The sequence below is a fragment of the Cydia amplana genome, chromosome 7 (genome assembly GCF_948474715.1).
Source record: "Cydia amplana chromosome 7, ilCydAmpl1.1, whole genome shotgun sequence".
Classification (NCBI taxonomy): Eukaryota; Metazoa; Arthropoda; class Insecta; order Lepidoptera; family Tortricidae; genus Cydia; species Cydia amplana.
Window position 1 is genome coordinate 20,122,228 of NC_086075.1, and position 20,963 is coordinate 20,143,190.

The 20,963-nt window shown below is 38.3% G+C and overlaps 1 protein-coding gene and 1 long non-coding RNA gene across 3 annotated transcripts in view; one reads left to right on the forward strand and one right to left on the reverse strand.

The window, feature by feature from the left end:
* The window catches only part of LOC134649685 (uncharacterized), a 208,930-nt gene that overhangs the window by 80,176 nt on the left and 107,791 nt on the right, over positions 1 to 20,963 (forward strand). The window lies entirely within an intron of this gene.
* The window catches only part of LOC134649576 (EGFR adapter protein-like), a 109,054-nt gene continuing 98,030 nt past the window's right edge, over positions 9,940 to 20,963 (reverse strand). Inside the window, exons 6-11 of one of the 2 annotated variants that reach the window (XM_063504381.1) lie at positions 16,562 to 16,647; positions 15,145 to 15,351; positions 11,641 to 11,802; positions 11,073 to 11,223; positions 10,433 to 10,600; positions 9,943 to 10,158 (exon numbers count right to left, since the gene is read on the reverse strand). In XM_063504381.1, the coding sequence (XP_063360451.1) occupies positions 9,976 to 10,158; positions 10,433 to 10,600; positions 11,073 to 11,223; positions 11,641 to 11,802; positions 15,145 to 15,351; positions 16,562 to 16,647 (957 nt within the window). In that variant the 3' untranslated portion in view covers positions 9,943 to 9,975. Of the gene's footprint in view, positions 10,159 to 10,432; positions 10,601 to 11,072; positions 11,224 to 11,640; positions 11,803 to 15,144; positions 15,352 to 16,561; positions 16,648 to 20,963 lie in introns of both variants that reach the window. The other variant, XM_063504382.1, reaches the window with a different exon arrangement.

Sequence of the window (20,963 nt, forward strand, 5' to 3'; positions counted from 1 at the left end):
TAACATATAAGTCAAATTATGAATATCGTGTAAAATCATTCCCTGGCTTCCGGAAATGTTTTATAACGCTTTTAATATACATTAGAAAGACTACTTATGAATGATAAGAAAAAAAAATTGTGCAGTGTCACAACTTGGGAAGCTCATAAGTCAAATACAGTTAGTTTTAGGACAAAAATGTATATAACCTTTTTTGTAGGAAATTCTGTGTACTTTAGTTTGTACATACAACACTTTTCGATATTAATGACAGATTCCAAGAAATATGAAAAAGTTCACTTTTACCCCCTCCCCCCAATCACACCCCCCGTCGACTGAAGTTCGAGTGTGTATTATCAACGTATAAGTATGATAATTTACTAAAATCTAAAAAAAATACTCTTATGACGGTCTTTTTTTAATATTTATCAAAAGTGTACAAAAAAAATCCTCTAGTTACAACTGCAGGTTTCACTAAACCTTTTCATTTTAAATGACACACATTAATTACAACCATTAACTCGGTTTATATCTCCACTTTAACACAACTCGACATGTGCAATAAGAAATGAATCTACCCGTCCATTTGGGTAGATACGGGTAAATACCGGGTAGATGGGTATTTACCTGGGTGGGTAAATTGGGTAAATACCCACGGCCCATCTCTATTTCAGGTAGTTCAGTGTTAGGTATTTAGCCATATCTCCATTGACGTTTTGCTCATCCACAGCTGGTGTAACTCAGTTGAAACGTAGGGTATAAGGTAAAAATAATCAAATTATTTATATCACCTTAGGCCTGTTGTAATGACTGAATATAATATAGGAAATTCTGAGAAGTATCTGTATTGACAACAAATGCAGCAAGCAGCGCCATTACAGCGCATTGAGGCACGTGGTATCATCAGCGAAGCGGCCTGCAGAAATCTACTGAGTAGAAATGGTTCATATTACCGGTACATTTCCTTTTTAAAATATTCTTTCACGTAACACGTAACGTAACACTGATTTAAACTTTTTTTATAATGTCTCGCTTTCGCCCTTGGAGGATACAACTAAACGGAGTAGCCATTGACAGGCTTTCCCCTCTGTCGAAAATAGGCGGCCAACGGTCATACACAATGTATGGACTGACGTTTATCTGACATGGCTATTTTTACGTTACGCATACATTTGACGTTCCCCTCCCCCGCAAAAATCGGCAGACTGTTTTGTACAGAAAATTACAGACATGGCGTCTCCGTTTGATTATATCCTCCAAGCTTTCGCCTATACATGTGCGAACGGATCCATTGAACATCTCAGTTGTATTTATATTTTACTGTTATGTATGTAAGTTGACACAATCCAAAGTAGGTATGAAGTGAACATATATGCCATTAGATTCGTATAAAAATAATGCCTACACGTATCAATATTATTATTTAAATTTAAAAGGGTGTTGATAGTCGCACATGCATCGTTAATGGCGATTTGCATTTACTATGTATATTATTATTTATTTGTGAAATTAATCGGAATGTTCAAGATTTCATTTAAATTTACTTCCTTGGATGAAACATTTGCATTTTGATAATGGGGATTTTTATTAAAACCATAAACATAATTAATAACAAACTTAAAATAAAAATTAACCTAAAATTAAAACTACCTACAAAACTAAAACTAATACCTAAAAAATAAATAAAGATAATGTGGGTGACCTAGCCCAATATGTATATATTAGGCTAGATCACCCAGGTCCGATCCCTGTGGGAGGGTTCCCATAAGGCTGGCTGCGTTCCCCCTTTGGATGGCTATGCCGATCCGTTGGGCGAGGAACGAGCCAGCCCTACGGTCCCCGGTGACCTCGAAGATTTTTTTTGACATTCATTTTGATATGGTTTATTTTAAATAACCATAATTCTATACTTTGACATGGATACACAAATAAATTTCATATTCATCTTCCTCAGCTCGCAGCTCCTTTTCCTTTGATATGGAAAGTTGCTTGAAGTTATAATATAAAACCCTTGAACGTACCGCACATGATGCACAGTTCAGTTGACACACATCTCTACAAGCCCGTTCCAAAAATATATTTACAAGCCTCTAAGACACTGAAAACAGGGTCGTGTTAATAGGTATTTATTTTTTGAACGTTGGCTTGTAAACATGTTTGTGAACTCGAACGTACAGGTTCCTATACAAAAATTACGTACCTAAATGTCAGTTCCGCTTATGTGGTGATTGTTACGTTATGTAATATGTATTTTATAATGTGCTGTAGGTGCGTTGCTATTTGTTAAACCTGTTTGCTAAATTTTTACCCGAGTCTTATTAGAAAGTATTAGCGACATGACCCTGGCTGGTGCCGCCTGAGCTGTGTCCCATATCCCCTTAAGTGTCAAAAGGGAATCTACGTGTTGGCTTCGGCTCCGCGCACGTCTTTCAAATGTCCGGAACACCATTGTTCCGTGATGGGTAATGACATTCATATAAAAAATTATATATAAATTACTGAAAACAGAATCTCATGGAAATCCATAAGCAAAAATACAACAGTTTCTTCTAACACCGGATACGATCTTTAGCAATGGGAAATAGCTATTGCGCTAAAATAAAATTTCGAGCAGGATGCGCAATTTCCGTATTTTTTAAATTGAAATGCACTTTCACGAATTGGTTTACAAGCCGTCGCCAACCGTGTGGCACGCCTTTTGCAAAGATTTTCATTCCCAATTGAAAACTTGTTGCCGCGAGCCCGGAACAAATCCGATTCTATCGGATCTCGACGTCGAACGCAAATATGATAATATTAGGTAAACACGGATGCATAGACCATGTTTTGAAGTAGATGTAGCAAATGCTCGTGTTGCGCGTCTTAGTTTTTGGTATTAACATGTGGAAGGTGACCACAGCACACCGTTAATTTTATTGCGCTAAACTCTGCTCAGCCACGTTCGCTCCCAATCAAGGCATTCAAACTCTCATAGGTATGTATGTTGCTGCAGTTGTTATTTCTACGCCATTTGTAGAATTCCACCAAAGTTTACCTAAAACTACTGAGCAACCTACCTAGTTATCCTTCATCAATCGTGATGTCATTGTCGATATGAAATATCGACACGCTTGGTTGTCATAGGTACTATTGAGGCTGCTTGCGGCATCATCATAATATGGTCTGTGGATAGCTGGATGCAGTCAATATTGCATAGCCATTTCAACTGGTTTGAACGAGGATCTATAGGTTGATTGCTTTTCACCGTTCTCAAATCAGGTGTTGGAGTCGTGCGTGGCAGAAAGTGGAAATTGATGTACGGTCACAGACTTTAATTGATGATCCATCTAAGATTCAAGCTAATTTTGTTGTCAATACTAACGGTATGAAATGTCCAATGATGACCTAAGTTAACTTTCTAAGAAACTTCGAATCTGGCACTCTGCATACATGCATTTATCGGTAAGTAATAAAAATGGTGGTATGGATTATATTTTTTGTGTAAAACACACATGGAATTCAGAATACACTACCAAATGATGAACATGACAAGCGATCTAACCCAATTTAATCATAATTATTATACTGCCTAGTACATTATACAGCACTTAATGGACCTATCAAACTCAAATCACCGTAGCTCCACCAAGACATCAAATTTAATTGCTCCCGTCAGACCAGCACCAGCATTGACGTCACTTAGATTACTTCGCACATCACCTTACTTGTCAAAAAGACTAATTATTTTGAACATGGTTCAGACTTAGGACGTGTTGGATATGAGTGGGTATCTACCGCACGTTATCATAGTTTTGTGATCTTGTTGGGTGTTTATCTTCGATGTTAAACGTATTAGACCTGAAACAGAATGAATCACGTTTAATTATCAAAAATGAAAAATTATAAAAAATAATTAGACCTGAAAGTGACATTATCTAATAACCTAACTATACTCGTAATTTTAAGCCAATAGTAAAATATTCCCATTATATCGTTCTACCCAATTTTTATTTCACCCCCATTAGAGCAAAACTTGTTTATTTTTTTATACATATATTTCGGAGATCTCGGAAACGGCACTAACGATTTTAAATGAAATTTGCTATATGGGGGTTTTCGAGGACGATAAATCAATCTAGCTAGGTCTTATCTCTGGGAAAACGAAAATTTTTGAGTTTGTATAATTATGTTTTCCGAGCAAAGCTCGGTCTCCCAGATATTTTATATTAAAACGCTCTAAATATCATCTCTAAAATTCCAACATGATTAGTAATGCCATCTTTCTCTTGACTGTAAAACTTAACAATCCCTAAAGGAAGATGAAACCAGAGAACGCAGTGGAATTCCGTCAGTGCTTCTGGAGCATGAGAAGTTTGCCGATGTATACAGAGATGGCGCTTAACATATAATTCTGTTATAAAATAGGTATTTGACACTTTTCTCTTTTGTGTAATTAAATATTCAGCCGACTGTAATGGAGTATTATGTGTTATTTACTATACTTAATAAAATACGTTCCTTTTTTTGTTTAATGATAGGCAGTTCAGTTTTAAGTAATCATGGTATATTTCGAGGTAAGACTCAGTTTTCCATTTGCATTAAGTATTTTTTACTAGTTGAATTTCTAAGTTAATTCTAATTAAACAATTTTTGGTATGGTTCTGATATGACCTTGACGATCGTCTTAGTGATTGGCGTGCATCTCACGCGCGACGTTCACTTCATTTCGCATGCACCTATTAGCGTGAGCGATCTTCAAGGTCGTATCAAAATAAGATCAAATCCTTGCTAATTTAATTTTTTACAAGCAGAAACGTCTGCGACCGATGCTATTTAGCTTAGAATAAATTTAAAAGTGGAAAAATTACTGTCTTGGGTGAGATTGAACTTACGGCCTCTGGATCGATATTCCGGCGCTCTGCCATCTGAGCCACCAAGATCTCATCCATAGCCAGCAAATATGACTTGGAACTCCGGTAGCCGTTTAAGAAGTGTAACGCTCTTCGGTAGATGTCGCTAGGGTCCCCTAGACCCAAATATGGTGGAAAGATTTGCTGGCTACGGATGAGGTCTTGGTGGCTCAGATGGCAGAGCGCTGGAATATCGATCCAGAGGCTGTGAGTTCAAGTCTCACCCAAGATGGTAATTTTTCCACTTTTAAATTTATTCTAAGTTCAAAACCTTCCTGTTAAGTTGTTGAATATGAAACGGGATCATTGGCATGAAAACCTAACATTGTGTGGACAGTACAAGTGTCAAGGAATTTAATTTCAGTACAATTTTGTATCTTGTGATTCTTGTCACTGTGATAAATTATCACTGATAATAGTTATAGTGTTTGTTAAATTAGTTATTATATATCACCTATATAGCGCATATATTATCGAACGAGCGAGCGAAGCGAAGCGAAGTTCTTACATTCGACTTTGAACACACGGCTGGCTAGGGGCACGTCCCGGCATTTCAATGTTTTTAAGCTGAACTTTCAGAGGATAGTTTGATACTCAATAACTTAAGTAAATTTGTTCTAATTTAAATGAAATTGGGTGAACGTATAGTCGAGGGCATTATATTTTAGTCATTAAATTTTGAGCTGGCTTGAACAAGAGGTTATTGAGCTAGAAGAGCTTAAAATGCTAAAAAGCCATTTGTGAGGGGTCTTGCTATTCTGGTCATTTTAATTGCAAGAAAGTATGGTCGAGTTTGGTATCAAATGAAAGTGCTCGGTTTACACATTTATAATATTGTTTTTTTAAAGATTTTTTTTGAAAATTATGACAATTTTGGAATCCAAGATGGCGGCCATGCACTGTCATTAAATCGTTATGGATATCATTTTATAGGTTTTAGGGGGCGCAGATTTCGAAAATGATGATCATTTTGGATTCCAAAATGGCGGCCATGCACTCCATGCAGTATGTCATAAAAGTCGTCATGGATATCGTTTTATAGGTTTTAGGAGGCGCAGATTTCGAAAATGATGACCATTTTGGATTCCAAGATGGCGGCCATCCAGTATGTCATAAAAACCGTCATGGATGTCGTTTTATAGGTATTAGGGGGCGCAGATTCCGAAAATGATGACCATTTTGGATTCCAAAATGGCGGCCATGCAGTATGTCACTAAAGTCGTCATGGATGTCGTTTTATAGGTTTTGGGGGGGCGCAGATTTCGAAAATGTTGACCATTTTGGATTCCAAAATGGCGACCATGCAGTATGTCATAAAAGTCGTCATGGATGTCGTTTTATAGGTTATAGGGGGCTCAGATTTCGAAAATGATGACTATTTTGGAATCCAAGATTACAAAGTACCTAATCTGGGAATCGGTAATCACATTAAAAAGTAATTTCAAGTAATCGTGGAATCAGGATTCAATTACGAAATGCCCATCTCGGACTAAGTAGCACTGCATTCAATTGATCTTTTTGACGAACCGCGAGTTCTCAGTTCGGGGCGAACTACTAGTATATATACCGCATAATCGCATACACTACGATAGTGATAATAATACGAGCGACTTTCATATTGATTGTCACTGTGACAAGGTACAAAATGGTACTGAAATTAAATTATGTACTCGCCTCATCCACACTATACTGTTAACGGTTAATTCTTAAACCTAAGGACTTTATTCACAAACACATAAGGTTGCTGTTAGTGTGTTATCTCTGACAGGTATGGAAGGAAATAATAAATCAAACTAATTCTCTTTTTCTTATTATGTATTTTATAAGTGAATAAATTAATTGTTTTAGGTTGATGCTACTATTACGTAGGTATCAGGGCATAGTGATAGAAAATGGACAAATTAAAACATACACAATGTAAATTATTTTTCCAGTGTCAATTGTCGTTTTTAAATAGCGTACCGAAAGTAATATTTGCATATGTATTAAGTTTCAATGAATGTTATTTATTATTATTTATATACACTAAACGTTATAACCGAAAAGTTATTACAATAAAAATGAGACCATTCTATGTTTTATTTATTTACTACTTTAAAGCAGGCAGAAGTAAAAAAATACTTAATTAGATAGGTACAGCTCAGTGTATTGTAACGACAAAATGATGGACAATTTATTAAGTGTAAAGTGTAGGCGTAAATGTGTTAAGAAAGCTCTTCTTTATTTTTCTGAATTTCAAGCTTTTTTTGTGTTCACATCAGAACAAAAGCACATCACAGAGCGGATAGATTGCTATGTTACTTTTAGGCCAAAGTGGTGCCATCTAGGCACAACTATGGTTCGCAATTGTACTTTGTACGGAGATTACAGGATTACCCAAAAATACGTTAACAACAATATTTACTGCGGCATATTGTTGATAAGTTTAACAAATATTTACGTTTGTGTATCAAAGCTAAAGGAGAATATTTTGAAGATGGTGCGTATTGTTTTATTTTCATATTTTATTGTAATTTTAATGTTTATTGACATGTAAAAATATATTCCTAAATTATTTGTCAACGTATTTTGTGCCATCCTGTATACATAGCTCTTTATTAATTTACTTCTTCCTGTTTTAACGAATTTTTATAAATATGTAATTTGCAACTTAAGAGATTATTAAATCAAACAAGTATTATACAGATAAAATACATTGTCAGTACTTCAATAAGTACGCAGAATAATGTAGGTAGTTGATAATAAATATGATAAACATCAACAGACACTATGTTATGATCTACATAATAGTTGATAACGTTATATATACTCATATACAACGCGTTCGTAAGGCAGTGTAACAATTAAATAATAGCGTGACAGACGGATCTACAGGTCAACTGATTTTAGTAACACTTTTATTAGCAAATTAATAATAAGTAATATCGTGAGTTCATGCTTCGGTTGTGAAAATGAGAGCAAATAAAAATACGTGTCTTGTAAGAACCGAATTTCGTATGGTAATTTGGTGGTTTGGTTACATCGAAAATAAATAGTAGGTATAAGTGATAATAGAACATTTTAAAAGTAAACAACTCAAATTCTGGTCACGATAACACTTCAACATTTGGAGTGTAAGTAATACATTCGACATATTTTCTCGTTTTATAATATTAATAACAGTAATTTCGTGTTGGTTATGAATCCATGATTATATGATTTGAACAATTTTTGGTATGGAAGCAAAAATTATAATACCTACCCAATATTACTTATTTATTTTGAGATCCGAATGTCACTTATGCCAAGCCATGTTTAGATATAAGGTACTCACTAAAAGGCATCTTGTTACAAATATTATATCGATATATCACAAAAGTTTTATCAAATATGTTGTCACTTCTTAAGGCTCACGGTCCCACTTAATAGGGCTTATTTAGTTCGATGAAATTTAAATAATTTTCAGTAGGAACAGAGTTGCATTTGTTACGTTCCGTTCAATTTACAACACAAATTAAATCAACTCTGTTTCTTACACTGTAAATTCAAATTTCACTGTAAAATTTTTCCTTGTATGTCTGGTGGGCCTGGGCCTTAGAAGGATTAATGTTGAAACAGTGTTTATCAATGGCAAAAAAGTATTAAATCCTAGATAAAACATTAGTATGTTTAACAAATATGTAGACGATACGATACGATAGTTCGTAATGCGTTATTCATAATTATTCATCCGATATTTTTTTCTCAAACCGTTTGGACTCATCGATTTAGACAGTTAGGCATGCCAAACATTCATAGATTAAGAACTATGTATAATTATGTTTAAGTGGCGCCATCTTTTGACGAATTTGCTAAGTATAAATGGTAAAACTTTTGTCATATACTGCGTTCTTTTATTCTTCAACCGATTATTTATTTCGACAAATATAACATTCTATATTTTACAAATTACATGTGTTATACTTTGATAAAGGCGTGAGTCCTTAAACCAGTGGCTATAGGTACACTTTAAGACTAGAAATCTAGGATATTACAAAATTATAAAAGCAAACTCAATTCCTTCCTATATTATGTCTAGGTATTAGATATGACACATGATACTATAGTTACATTCCATATACACAATATTTTACATATTTTTACACATACATGACGATATTTATCACATTTTTTTTATTAAAAGTTTGTCAGTTTACGAGGGGCACTCTTTATACATTATTTAACTCAGTAAATATTTCAATATGGCTTGAAATATTTGAATTAAATATTAAAAGTCCTTTTTTTCTTTACCAAGCTAATACAAGTGTAAACTGGAATAGAATTGCTAAAACAGTTTTAAAACATATATTATTATTATTTATTAACTAATTAATTAAATGTAATTGTATAGGTAGTAATCGTATAAAGAGTGCCTTCATTCCTGAACACATACAATATAAATTATTGCAATTTCTCAAAGGCTACTAGAGCTCACCATTGTTATAATTTAATGACTTTAAAATGACTAATTAAATATTTCCGTTGCTCAAGCTTGACACAGATGGACAGCGTTCCAGCCAAAACTTGTATGGAGTGTCTCTACAAATTGTAGCTGAGAAGCTATCTATTTGTATTCTTTTTTAAATAGGTACAGGATACAATTTGAAAACTTAAGGCAAAAACACAAATTCATACTAGTTTCTACTGGCCACTGGCTACAGTGGCTACTTGATCAAAATCATCATCACATCAGTCGGTTTCCACATAAAAAAATACAACTATTGTTGGGACTTTATTTCCATTCACTCACGTACGCACCATACTAATGTTTTTAACGTGAAGCGATTTGCACAAGCTGCTACAATTAATGAAATTTAAATTTGTGATGCCCGAGATCAAATATTTCACTCGACGAACTGACTATCGTTCCAATCCTTCGGTACCCTCAAACACTATATCCATATTGTCCACAGAATCAATTCGCACACAACGAAGCACTGACTCCACGTGGCGTTAAAATGATCGGTGTAAATAACCTTCAGCGCGCTTCACATCGTTCAAACACATGAGAGTTTCCATGTCCATCAAACCTTGACAGATCACACCTCTATAGATACTCCAGCGTCTTCGCTAGGAGGTCGACAGTGTGCTATACGTCAAGTTGCGGCCGGAACGGTAGATGTCGCGGCGTGTGCGGCGGCTCGTCGAGGTCGCGCGGCGCGCGCGGCGGCGCGGCGCGGCGCGCCAGCCGCAGCGGGCACGGCAGCAGCTCCGGCATCACGCTGTGGTGCGTCACTAGCGCTGATAGGGAGGTGAACTCTTTTGTGAAGCCCTGGAAACGAAATAATAATAGGATTAAATCTGACATGTAAGGGTAACATTCCATTTCTGACCGCAGCTGCACTACTGGTACTGAACGCGTCGCTGTTGCTGTCTATTTCCATAGTAAAATGAACAGTAGTGCAGCTGCGGTTGGAAATGGACTGTCACCTTAAGGTGAAATATTCATAGCCATAATAATGTGGGTTGTAGTCTACATTATGTGTAGCCGAGCTGATGATTGTATGGTGCTACAGCGCACCAAGAATGGCGCTGGTTGATGTTACCTTGATCTTGTATCCTTTAGGTGTCCTAAGGATGAGGTAGTGCGCGATGCCGGAGGGTTGAAAGTCGCGGGGGACTCGAACGGAGAGCGCGAAGCAGCCGGTCTGCGTGGTGCTGCAGCGCACCATGAACGCGCCTACTGGCTGATTGCTTAGTACTTCTAGCGCTATCTGGAAATTATAGAAATTATTATTAATCTCTGGTAGGTTACATAGGTATAATCAACTTGTGTTAAATTCGCGTTACTGAATCAGTCAAATTTGAACGGAACAGAATATAGATGCTGTAGGTATATTTTGCAAAACTCTTGTTTATCTAGAATTCTAGATCTTCGACAAAATCACTTTACCTCAGTGATTACATCATGTAATGGAAGGGTCTAGTTGTAAGCGCTCTGTCATTTTAGTCGCGTAATTCACAACTCTTTGTATGCGATGTCCTGGGTCAGGCTACTTTTAGCGCGTTGTTGTTGTCGGACCCAAGTTATCCATCGCACGCCACACCTGACATCAGGATCCCTGCTTGAACACATAACGCATGTCTTTGCTTAGGCTCCAATCTAGGTAGGTTGTTGTCACAGAAACACCGTGACCCACCGCACGAAGCCTCTCCTAGAAACGTCCGTTGATAAACAGTACCCACCTCTCTTGGGATCCCTGCCTGGAACCACGGCGCATGTCGCAGCTCAGGCTCCGCTCTTGGCACGTTGTTGTTCCCGGACCCATGTGACCCACCGCATGACGACGCTCCTGATGATGATGATGTCGCTGCGCTGCAACCCGCTGAACCGCTCCTGAAAATATTTAGGATAAAATATTTAATGTACGAAGCCTCAGATCAATATTTTTGTCAGAGTTGAAAATATCGAAACATTTAGCTACGTACACAGTAATAGACATCTAGTCGACAAGAAAATGGCACATTTAGGAAAACACCAAACACTATTTAGGTGTTGTTACCCCAAATAAATGGTTTTTACAACTAAAGATGACAAAAAAATTGGGTTTTACAGGACATAAATTTCCCTTCGGTTATCCAAGAAATCGCACTTATTAACAAGTTTTTAATTTCCTAATTAAAATAAAGTAAGTTATGGTTATTGTCAATATTGAAGTTGGTACTTGCTTGTTGTTGTTTGTTGTTAGTTAAGCATGCTGGAAGTTAGTGTAAAATCTTCCCAGAACTCTAATACAAAACCCATGCACCTTACCCGTTCTTGATATGATTAGTCTTGGTAAACTCCTCAAGATTCTGCAGGCTATCATGTCTTGGCTCGAGCTCCCGGTTGGACTCGCGCGTGTCGCGGCTGCGGGCCTCGGCCTCGGAGGCCTCATTCACGTAGCCGTTCATGCATAGCGGCAGGTTGGTTGGCCTGCAAGCAGAAACCGGAAGCGTTAGGGTACAGTTATGAAAATGTTAGGGTCTAGTTAAATTCGCGATATGATAATTCAATTTCAATTGAATAATTTCAAACTTAAATTTGAACACCAAAATTATATCTAAACGATGTCAGTCACCCGTGCGTCTCGCTCGCGCCAGTACATGTAATAAGTACCCGAAATGCACGCGCAACTGGCATAATTAAATTATCACTATGATGTCAAAATGTAAGTTTGAATTGGCCTTCAGTGTCCTGTATGCCACGTTATTGTATGTATATTACGTATTAGTTTACATAAATCGGTTCTGCATTAAGCATTTTAACGCAGCGAAAGGCACACTTTAGAAATTTGACTAAGTCTGAAAGAAATGGCTTAAGAAAATTGAGCAATTTAAAATTAGGATTGTTCATAAACAATAAACATTTTCATACTGTAACTGTACAAGCAGTCATCCAAGCCCTCATTAACCTGCTTATAATTGTGAAGAAGCCATAGCCAGACTACCAACAGCCACCCTTAACATTTAATGTAATACTTCTTATAACCAAGTTCAATTTAAACATAAAACCTCGATCCACGACTCAATGCCAATTAAATAAGTATTTAACCATCACCATGATAACTGCTGCACATTTAAAACCTATTGATTCCATCCTTAAATCATAACGGCAAATCGAATACGCTTATCATGCCAAGGTCTTTTTAACCGCCTTCAAAAAAAAAAAGGAGGTTCTCAGTTTGACCCGTATGTATGTATGTATGTATATTTGTTCGCGATTATCTCGCGTTTGGCTGAACCGATTTTGATGCGGTTTTCAGAAAAGTGTTTCTTACATTCTGGAGAAGGTTTTAGTATACATAGATCTGAGCTGATGCTGAACCCTGGCTGTACCCAGTGGAACTCAGGTTTGATGCAACATAGGCTCACGCTGTTTTGGTCATCCGACACGCCTTGATGAGCACTTGGGAGAGCAGTACCCAAGATAGAGCTGATGCTGAACCCTGGCTGTACCTAGTGGAACTCAGGTTTGGTGCAACATAGGCCCACGCGATTTTGGTCATACGTCACATCTTGATGAGCACTTGGGAGAGCAGTACCCAAGATAGAGCTGATGCTGAACCCTGGCTGTACCTAGTGGAACTCAGGTTTGGTGCAACATAGGCCCACGCGATTTTGGTCATCCGTCACATCTTGATGAGCACTTGGGAGAGCAGTATCCAAGACAGAGCTGATGCTGAACCCTTGCTGTACCCAGTGGAACTCAGGTTTGGTGCACCATAGGCCCATGCTATTTTGGCCATCCGTCACATCTTGATGAGCACTTGGGAGAGCAGTACACGAAATAGAGCTGATGCTGAACCCTGGCTGTACCTAGTGGAACTCAGGTTTGGTGGACATAGGCCCACGCTATTTAGGTCATCCGTCACATCTTGATGAGCACTTGGGAGAGCAGTACCCGAAATAGAGCTGATGCTGAACCCTGGCTGTACCTAGTGGAACTCAGGTTTGGTGCAACATAGGCCCACGCTATTTTGGTCATCCGTCACATCTTGATGAGCACTTGGGAGAGCAGTACCCAAGATAGAGCTGATGCTAAACCCTTGCTGTACCTAGTGGAACTCAGGTTTGGTGCAACATAGGCCCACGCTATTTTGGTCATCCGTCACATCTTGATGAGCACTTGGGAGAGCAGTACCCAAGATAAAGCTGACGCTGAACCCTTGCTGTACCTAGTGGAACTCAGGTTTGGTGCATCATAGGCACACTTTGTTTTGGTTAACCGACTTGTCGTCGTGTGCCTATGTTGCAGAGTTCCACTAGGTGGGTCGATAAACTTTTTTCTAACTGCCTTTAAAAAAAGGACGTTCTCAGTTTGACCCGTATGTATGTATGTATGTATGTTTGTTCGTGATTATCTTGCGTTTGGCTGAACCGATTTTGATGCGGTTTTCAGAAAAGTGTTACATTCTGCAGAAGGTTTTAGTGTACAGTACATGGATGGTTTGAAAAACCAATTGGACCCCGTAGGTGGCCATGCTATCCGTATACCTACCAACAAATGTAAGTTGCTGAAACCGATTTAGATAAAATAGTGGGAGTGGGAGGCGGACTCGGACTGGGACTGGGAATGGGAGTGGGAGGAATATACATACAAATCGTTTAGCACCAAAACGTCATATTATGTTGTGTCGCGATTATCGTCGAGTTAGGCCATCACCAACATTAGTAGGTAGTTACTAGCCCAATATTAAATGGAGAGCCTAACAAACATATTTTAGCCCAAAACCTAAAATAAATGAAGTACCTACCTATCACTAAAAAGTAAAAAATAAAATAAAATAAATAAAAAAGAATTAAAAAATTAAAAATAAACAAAAATAAAACCAAAATAAAATAACTTAATATAATATCTTTTTTAAAAAAAAAAGGGAACCGCCTTCAAAAAACCAACGCACTGAAAAGTACAAAATAATTTTTATATGGCACCCCTTTACGTGTCCAGTCCCTATCCCGTCGTAAAGCAAATTTTTGCCAAAAAGTAATTAATACCTAATAATAAGAAAAATGATAATCATCCGGGTAATTACTTAGTTTTTGAAGGCGGTGCCAAACCAACAAAAACATTCTTTACTACCAATCAGAAAAAAAATACGAGTACGTAGTACCTACAAAAACTAAATTAATGAGTAAACTAAGTATGTCTTTATAATGCAAGTAAGTGCAGCATTCTTCGTTGTCTAAAATATCGGTTCTCAAAAATTTTGGTTTGGCACCGACTTCAAAAACTAAGTAATTACCCGGATGATTATTAATTTTCTTATTATTAGGTATTAATTACTTTTTGGCAAAAATTTGCTTTACGACGGGATAGGGACTGGACACGTAAAGGGGTGCCATATAAAAATTATTTTGTACTTTTCAGTGCGTTGGTTTTTTGAAGGCGGTTCCCTTTTTTTTTAAAAAAAGATATTATATTAAGTTATTTTATTTTGGTTTTATTTTTGTTTATTTTTAATTTTTTAATTCTTTTTTATTATCACTCAAAAGCAACGATTGTCAATTAAAATATCCAAGTAAAGGGAGAGTCCCATCACCCATGGCTTTCTATCGTATTCTTAAAAAGTCGTCAAGTTTTGTTACTAATATTATTTATAATTCCATCCCATTTATAGTTCTTACACAAAGTCCAAGGAATCGTAAGGTAGCCCCGCTTGACTCCAAGCCCTCCCCAATTCCTCGGCTCATAATTCCTTAGACTTAGCGAGCACACTGTTAAATAAAACTTCCACGAAACATGCTATGAACAGTAACCTGATGACATGAGACTTACGTGGTTGGAGTGTCAGCGACCAGTGGCGTGGAGTCATCATCCGAAGGCTGCAGCAGCGCTCCGCTCAGCCCCATGAGTCTCTTCATGAGCGGCGCGCGCTCCCCCAGCCGGCGGTAGCAGTTGATCTCCGTGGGGGAGTTGGACTCCTCCGAGCTGGTGGGGCTGGCCTCGTGCTGCATGCCCATTATGCCGCATTTCGAAGGTGATCTGGAAATGATAATTAAAAATTTAAAAATATTTTAAAATTTCACTAAAACGAAACATCTTTATGATAGCGTTGACTATCATCGTGTACCTTTCATATTTTTTGGATTCGATTTATTTATCCAACGTTTCATTATTCATTTTAAGCCCTTCAAGTATTACATATACAGTGTGTAAATCCAATACGGGCGAATATTTAAACGGTGGTTAGCATAGGACCTAAAAAGTATATTGAGATACATTTTACTTAGAAATGCAATGAAAATTTTAACCATACAAAATAATTCGGCCCGCAATGTAATACACCACACGTTACGGGATACGAGCTTTTTAAAGTAACTGTCAACGTTTGTTAGCAGTTACAATAAAAAGCTCGTATCTCGTAATGTCATGTCATCTTCTGTTTCTTAATGTTTGCAGTACATTGCTGCTTGGTACATGTGAAAAAAATTCATTACGGAGTCATATTAAGTGTAACTTTAAAAAACTTCTTAATTACTGATTAGACGGGTAAATTCTTATATCTGGTTTAATTTATTGCCCGTATTGGACTTACACACTGTATTACTTATAACTTCGCCGGAAGGGTTACATTTACTTAACTATAAGTATGTATATTCATTTTAGTCGATTGTTAACTTCTGATTGAAGAATTATATTTAATTTGTTGCAATCGTATAGCAAATGCAAGTTTCCAAATAAATTACATAGCTTTCAAATATAATATCGCCTCACCAAACTCTAAGGAGTCAATACGCATCTGCCAACGTATAAAATTATTTTGACTAATTTTATATGTTATTTTGCCTTTTCTGCAACTACTACAAGAGTGAGATTTTTATGGCGTGAAGATAACTAGGAACTTAATAAGGTACAGATTCTTCTTAAGTTTACTTTACTTATTCATTGCTAAGTTTTGGCTAAGCAGCGGTTAACCAGGAATATTAGGGAATGTGGAAGAAATTGGCTCGTCAACTCATCAAATGGATAAGGAATGAAAAAGGTTTACGAATTCTTAGGTCCTCCCCTGACTAGCCGGTGCGGAATCAGGAATACAGTATGTCTTCTGATTGGCGCAGATGAACGTCGCTAATCAGGTATAGTAATGATTTCTTACCGCCAAGACATAAAAGGACTTTGTTCGGTTATAAAGTGTTCCAATCCTGGGCAAAGGTTTAGCGAGAAGGTTTGCGAATTATGTTTAGGTTCGGACCTGTCTCTGGAGCGCGGGTAGTGGTGTGTGAGGCCGGGCAGCGAGTCAGGTGCACGCACGCACTCGCCGCCACTCAGCTCCGCGCTCTGGAGACAAAAACATAGCCAGTTATTATTTTGAATTTATTTTAGATTATTTTAGACTAGCTGTGCCCGCGGCTCCGCCCGCGTGGAATTCGGTCTGTGTCAGTAAGCTAATTCATCCCTAATTTCTCTTTCTCTCCCCTGGAGGCGGAACTTGAAGTAAAGTTGACAGATGGATACGATTAGCGGACTGAAGTCCAGATAAAATATTTTACAATTAGGTAGGTACTTACCACTAAACAAAACTACACTCCAAAACCAATAGTTTTTTTCGCCCTTATTCCAATATTAGACGTGATTTAAACGACACAGAGTTATAGTAGGTGTATAACGGACCCCTGCGTGGGCGGGCGCGATGTGTAGCCAACGCGCCCAATGAGGTGAAGGGGTGATTTCCCCAAGAGTCGGGTCCGAGTCCGGACGGCCGCTGGCGAGGTTGCGGAAGAGTACTTCGGCGTTCCTGGGACCTCGCCTTATAGCAGCGAGGCGGCAACAGAGGGGTTTTAGTGGGTAAACCTGGGGTCTCATTAGCTCACAACAGGGAGTCCCACATAACCATCCCGGCCCGTCCCCGCGCCGGGTGGTATGCTTAAAGCATTTCCCCTCTTAAAAAAAAAAAAAAAGGTGTATAACGGACAATACAGTACTACTTTTGTATTTTTACGTTCTTGAGTGTACCTATCCAAAACATGTCCATAGCAAATATCATCCAATTCTGTCCTCCAGTCAAATCATTCTGAGCATGAAAAATTAAGATTTATACACATAGAAATCCATACTTCCTAACAAACTTTCGAATTTAGGTCTAATATTATATTAGTTAGAAGTAAGATTACAGGAAAGGAGAATATTATAAATATCAAAAACTTGAGGCCGAGTATTTACACTTTATTTACAGTTATGTTTATGTATGCACAACTAAATATCTACATATATGTATGTACCGGGGATTACTTTTAACAGTGTAAAAAAATGTTTAATTATAAATTGGCCTAAGTCGTAGTCGCTTGGTAGGGTGCCCAGAATGCCATCTTTATTAAAGTAGGGTTTAACCCTTAAAATCGTATTAAAAACGCGAGCGCAGCGAGCGCGAATTTTTTTGGATAGAAAAAAAATTGAGAGATGGGAGTAATGTTGTCAGGGACACAGCCGCAATGGTTTACGTGAAACGTTGGTGTGGATATCTAATGCGAAAGCCAAAGGCCAAGCTCCATGTAGGGCCGAAGGCCCGAAGCGTCCAGGCTGTCAGTACTTAAGCACAGAACAATAGTATCAGTGTCTAAATGCGAAGGCCGAAGGCCGAGCTCCGCGTAGGGCCAAAGGCCCGAAGCGTCCAGGATGTAAGTGTTTAAGTCGTAGTAGTAGTCGCTCGATAGGGTGCCCAGAATGCCACCTTTATCAAATTAGGCTTAACCTTTAAAATCGTATTAAAAACGCGAGCGTAGCGAGCGCGAATTTTTTTTGATAGAAAAAAAATTAGAGAGGCTATGTCAGGGACATAGCCGCAGTGGTTTACGTGAAATTTTGGTGTGGATATCTAATGCGAAAGCCGAAGGCCGAGCTCCGCGTAGGGCCAAAGGCCCGAAGCGTCCAGGATATCAGTGCTTAAGACGTAGTAGTAGTCGCTCGGTAGGGTGCCCAGAATGCCATCTTTATCAGATTAGGCCTAACCTTTAAAATTGTATTAAAAACGCGAGCGTAGCGAGCGCGAATTTTTTTTGATAGAAAAAAAATTAGAGAGGCTATGTCAGGGACATAGTCGCAGTGGTTTACGTGAAATTTTGGTGTGGATATCTAATGCGAAAGCCGAAGGCCGAGCTCCATGTAGGGCCGAAGGCCCGAAGCGTCCAGGATGTCAGTGCTTAATCACAGAACAATGGTATCAGTGTCTAAATGCGAAAGCCGAAGGCCGAGCTCCGCTTAGAGCCGAAGGCCCGAAGTGTCCGTCGTAGTAGTAGTCGCTCGGTAGGGTGCCCAGAATGCCACCTTTATCAAAGTAGGCTTAACCTTAAAAGTTAAAAACGCGAGCGTAGCGAGCGCGAATTTTTTGAGAGAGGCTATGTCAGGGACACCGCCGCAATGGTTGAATTTTGGTGTGGATATCTAATGCGAAAGCCGAAGGCCAAGCTCCGCGTAGGGCCGAAGGCCCGAAGCGTCCTGGATGTCAGTGCTTAATCACAGAACAATAGTATAACTGTCTAAGTGCGAAGGCCGAAGGCCGAGCTCCGCGTAGGGAGGAAGGCCCGAAGCGTCCCGGCTGTCAGTGCTTAAACACAGAACAATAGTATTAATGTAGGTTAATGTTTGTGCTGGGCTCTCCAGTACCCGCTGATGCACCGCAGTACTTACCGTCGAGCGCGTCTGTCGTGCGAATCCGCTGAGCGGTCAACCGTTCTTCGCACTGCGTGAACGTCTCCGATTCTTCCTCAGATTCCTGAGACCGTGCTACCTTGTAACCTCAATACGTTGCGAGAATTTCGCGAAAAATTCGTTTTTTTCGGATAGGTATGGTAACGCGTTTAAAATGCAAGTCCCAAATTGTTCGACATTTACAATTACTTAATACCTATTTAAAAACTTTCGCGTTTCGAACACATATTAACTCACATTTATAGACGGGCCTATCTCGAAATTTATTTTATTACCTTTATTTACCGACGTTTCGACACAGGTTTCACTGGTCATGGTCGCGGCTAACTGATGTCCCAACAAAATGTCAAAACAGAGATTTGTGCAACTACCCGACGAAAAGTGTATGAAAAAGTTTGGGGTAGACATCATATTTTCAAACCACCCACTTCACATAATGTTAATTATTGTCAATAAACCCGCGATAGACCCGTCTATAAATGTGATTTAATATGTATTTGCAAAGACGTTTGACATTGACTAAGAAAAATGTTGTTTTTTTTACAAAGTACATTCACAAAAAAAAAGTGTGCACCACTTTCTTAAGTTAGCGCCATAAGATTCAGGTGCAAACATAACTTAATTGAGTGTAGTGGCCACCCCCCCTTTTAGGGGTTGAATTTTTCTAGCCTAAAATAGGGCCAGAGAGTTTCTTGACAGATTAGTAAAGTTTGCATCAAAATCCGTTCAGCCGTTTTCACGTGATGCGCGGTCAAATAAACAGACAAACAGATAAACAGATAAACAGATAAACAGATAAACAGACAAACAGACAAAAATTCTAAAAACTGTTGGAACGTGTTCTGTTATCGATTCTAAGTATCCCCAACCAACTTTTTTTCGAATATCTTCCATGTACAGACTTTCGACCCTCTTCAGCTTTATTATATGTATAGATCATCTGATAAAAGAGGATACTGAACATTGAGTAGAGGAGAAGTCGCAAATTGGACTCTGAGCTCTGACGCAGAGGCTAAGGATTTAAACGTAGTAGACACTGACTGAGAAAAGAGAGCGAGACTTTCTTTTTCAATCTGTATGATATATGGATCTATTAAAAACCTACTCGCACCAATATTAATTTATTTTTATAACTTTTCCTACTCTAAATTTTATGCCTACTTAGCCCAAACAGCTAGCACCGGAATACTACTCAAACTGAGCATCACGTACATCTGTTTCCGCCGCGAGACGAGAAACATGCCACTTCCGGTCCTCACACTAAAATTAAACGAAACAATAAAATTACATCGTCCCAACATTCCCGGAGGAAATGGAATGTTAAACTCGATTTTATTGTCCTGTCAACATTCTTGTTGTGACAGATCGCCCATTGAGTTTAGAAATAGGTTAATATATTGAGTTTAGGAGCATTCATGCTAACAGTGTATTCTTCAGTCCACTTTGTCTGTGTTCTAATTATATTGTATATCACAAATTAGTTTCTTAGAATACAAAACGAAAGATGCGCCTGAAGCATGCGGTTACTGTAGCCTATTAGCCTGTTTCAGTCAGAAGAGGCCATATTTGATGATTATGTTGATGACTTGATGTTTCCTAAGTAAGGCATAATAATGTGGAAAAGGAAAAACGTGGCGTATTGATCTAATCTAATTAGAATGCTCTGGTGACATTATTTGGTTCGTACCTACTGCTTGTTGTTAGGTTTAAAGTTGGTTTAAAAAAATATTGAAAGATTGGGCCATGTTTCATAACAGTTTGTAATGATTGTTGTAATGCCAAGCGGCAGTCTTTTTAAACTCCTTTGTTTAGGAAGAGGCTTCTAGCTGCTTCTTTTACAAATTACTACGAACCTTCATGTAACATGCCTTTGCAGATTTTATTATTTCTAAACGTGCAACCAAGCCGACAAGCCAGAAAGCTACCGTTTCCCGGCGCTCATTTTATGA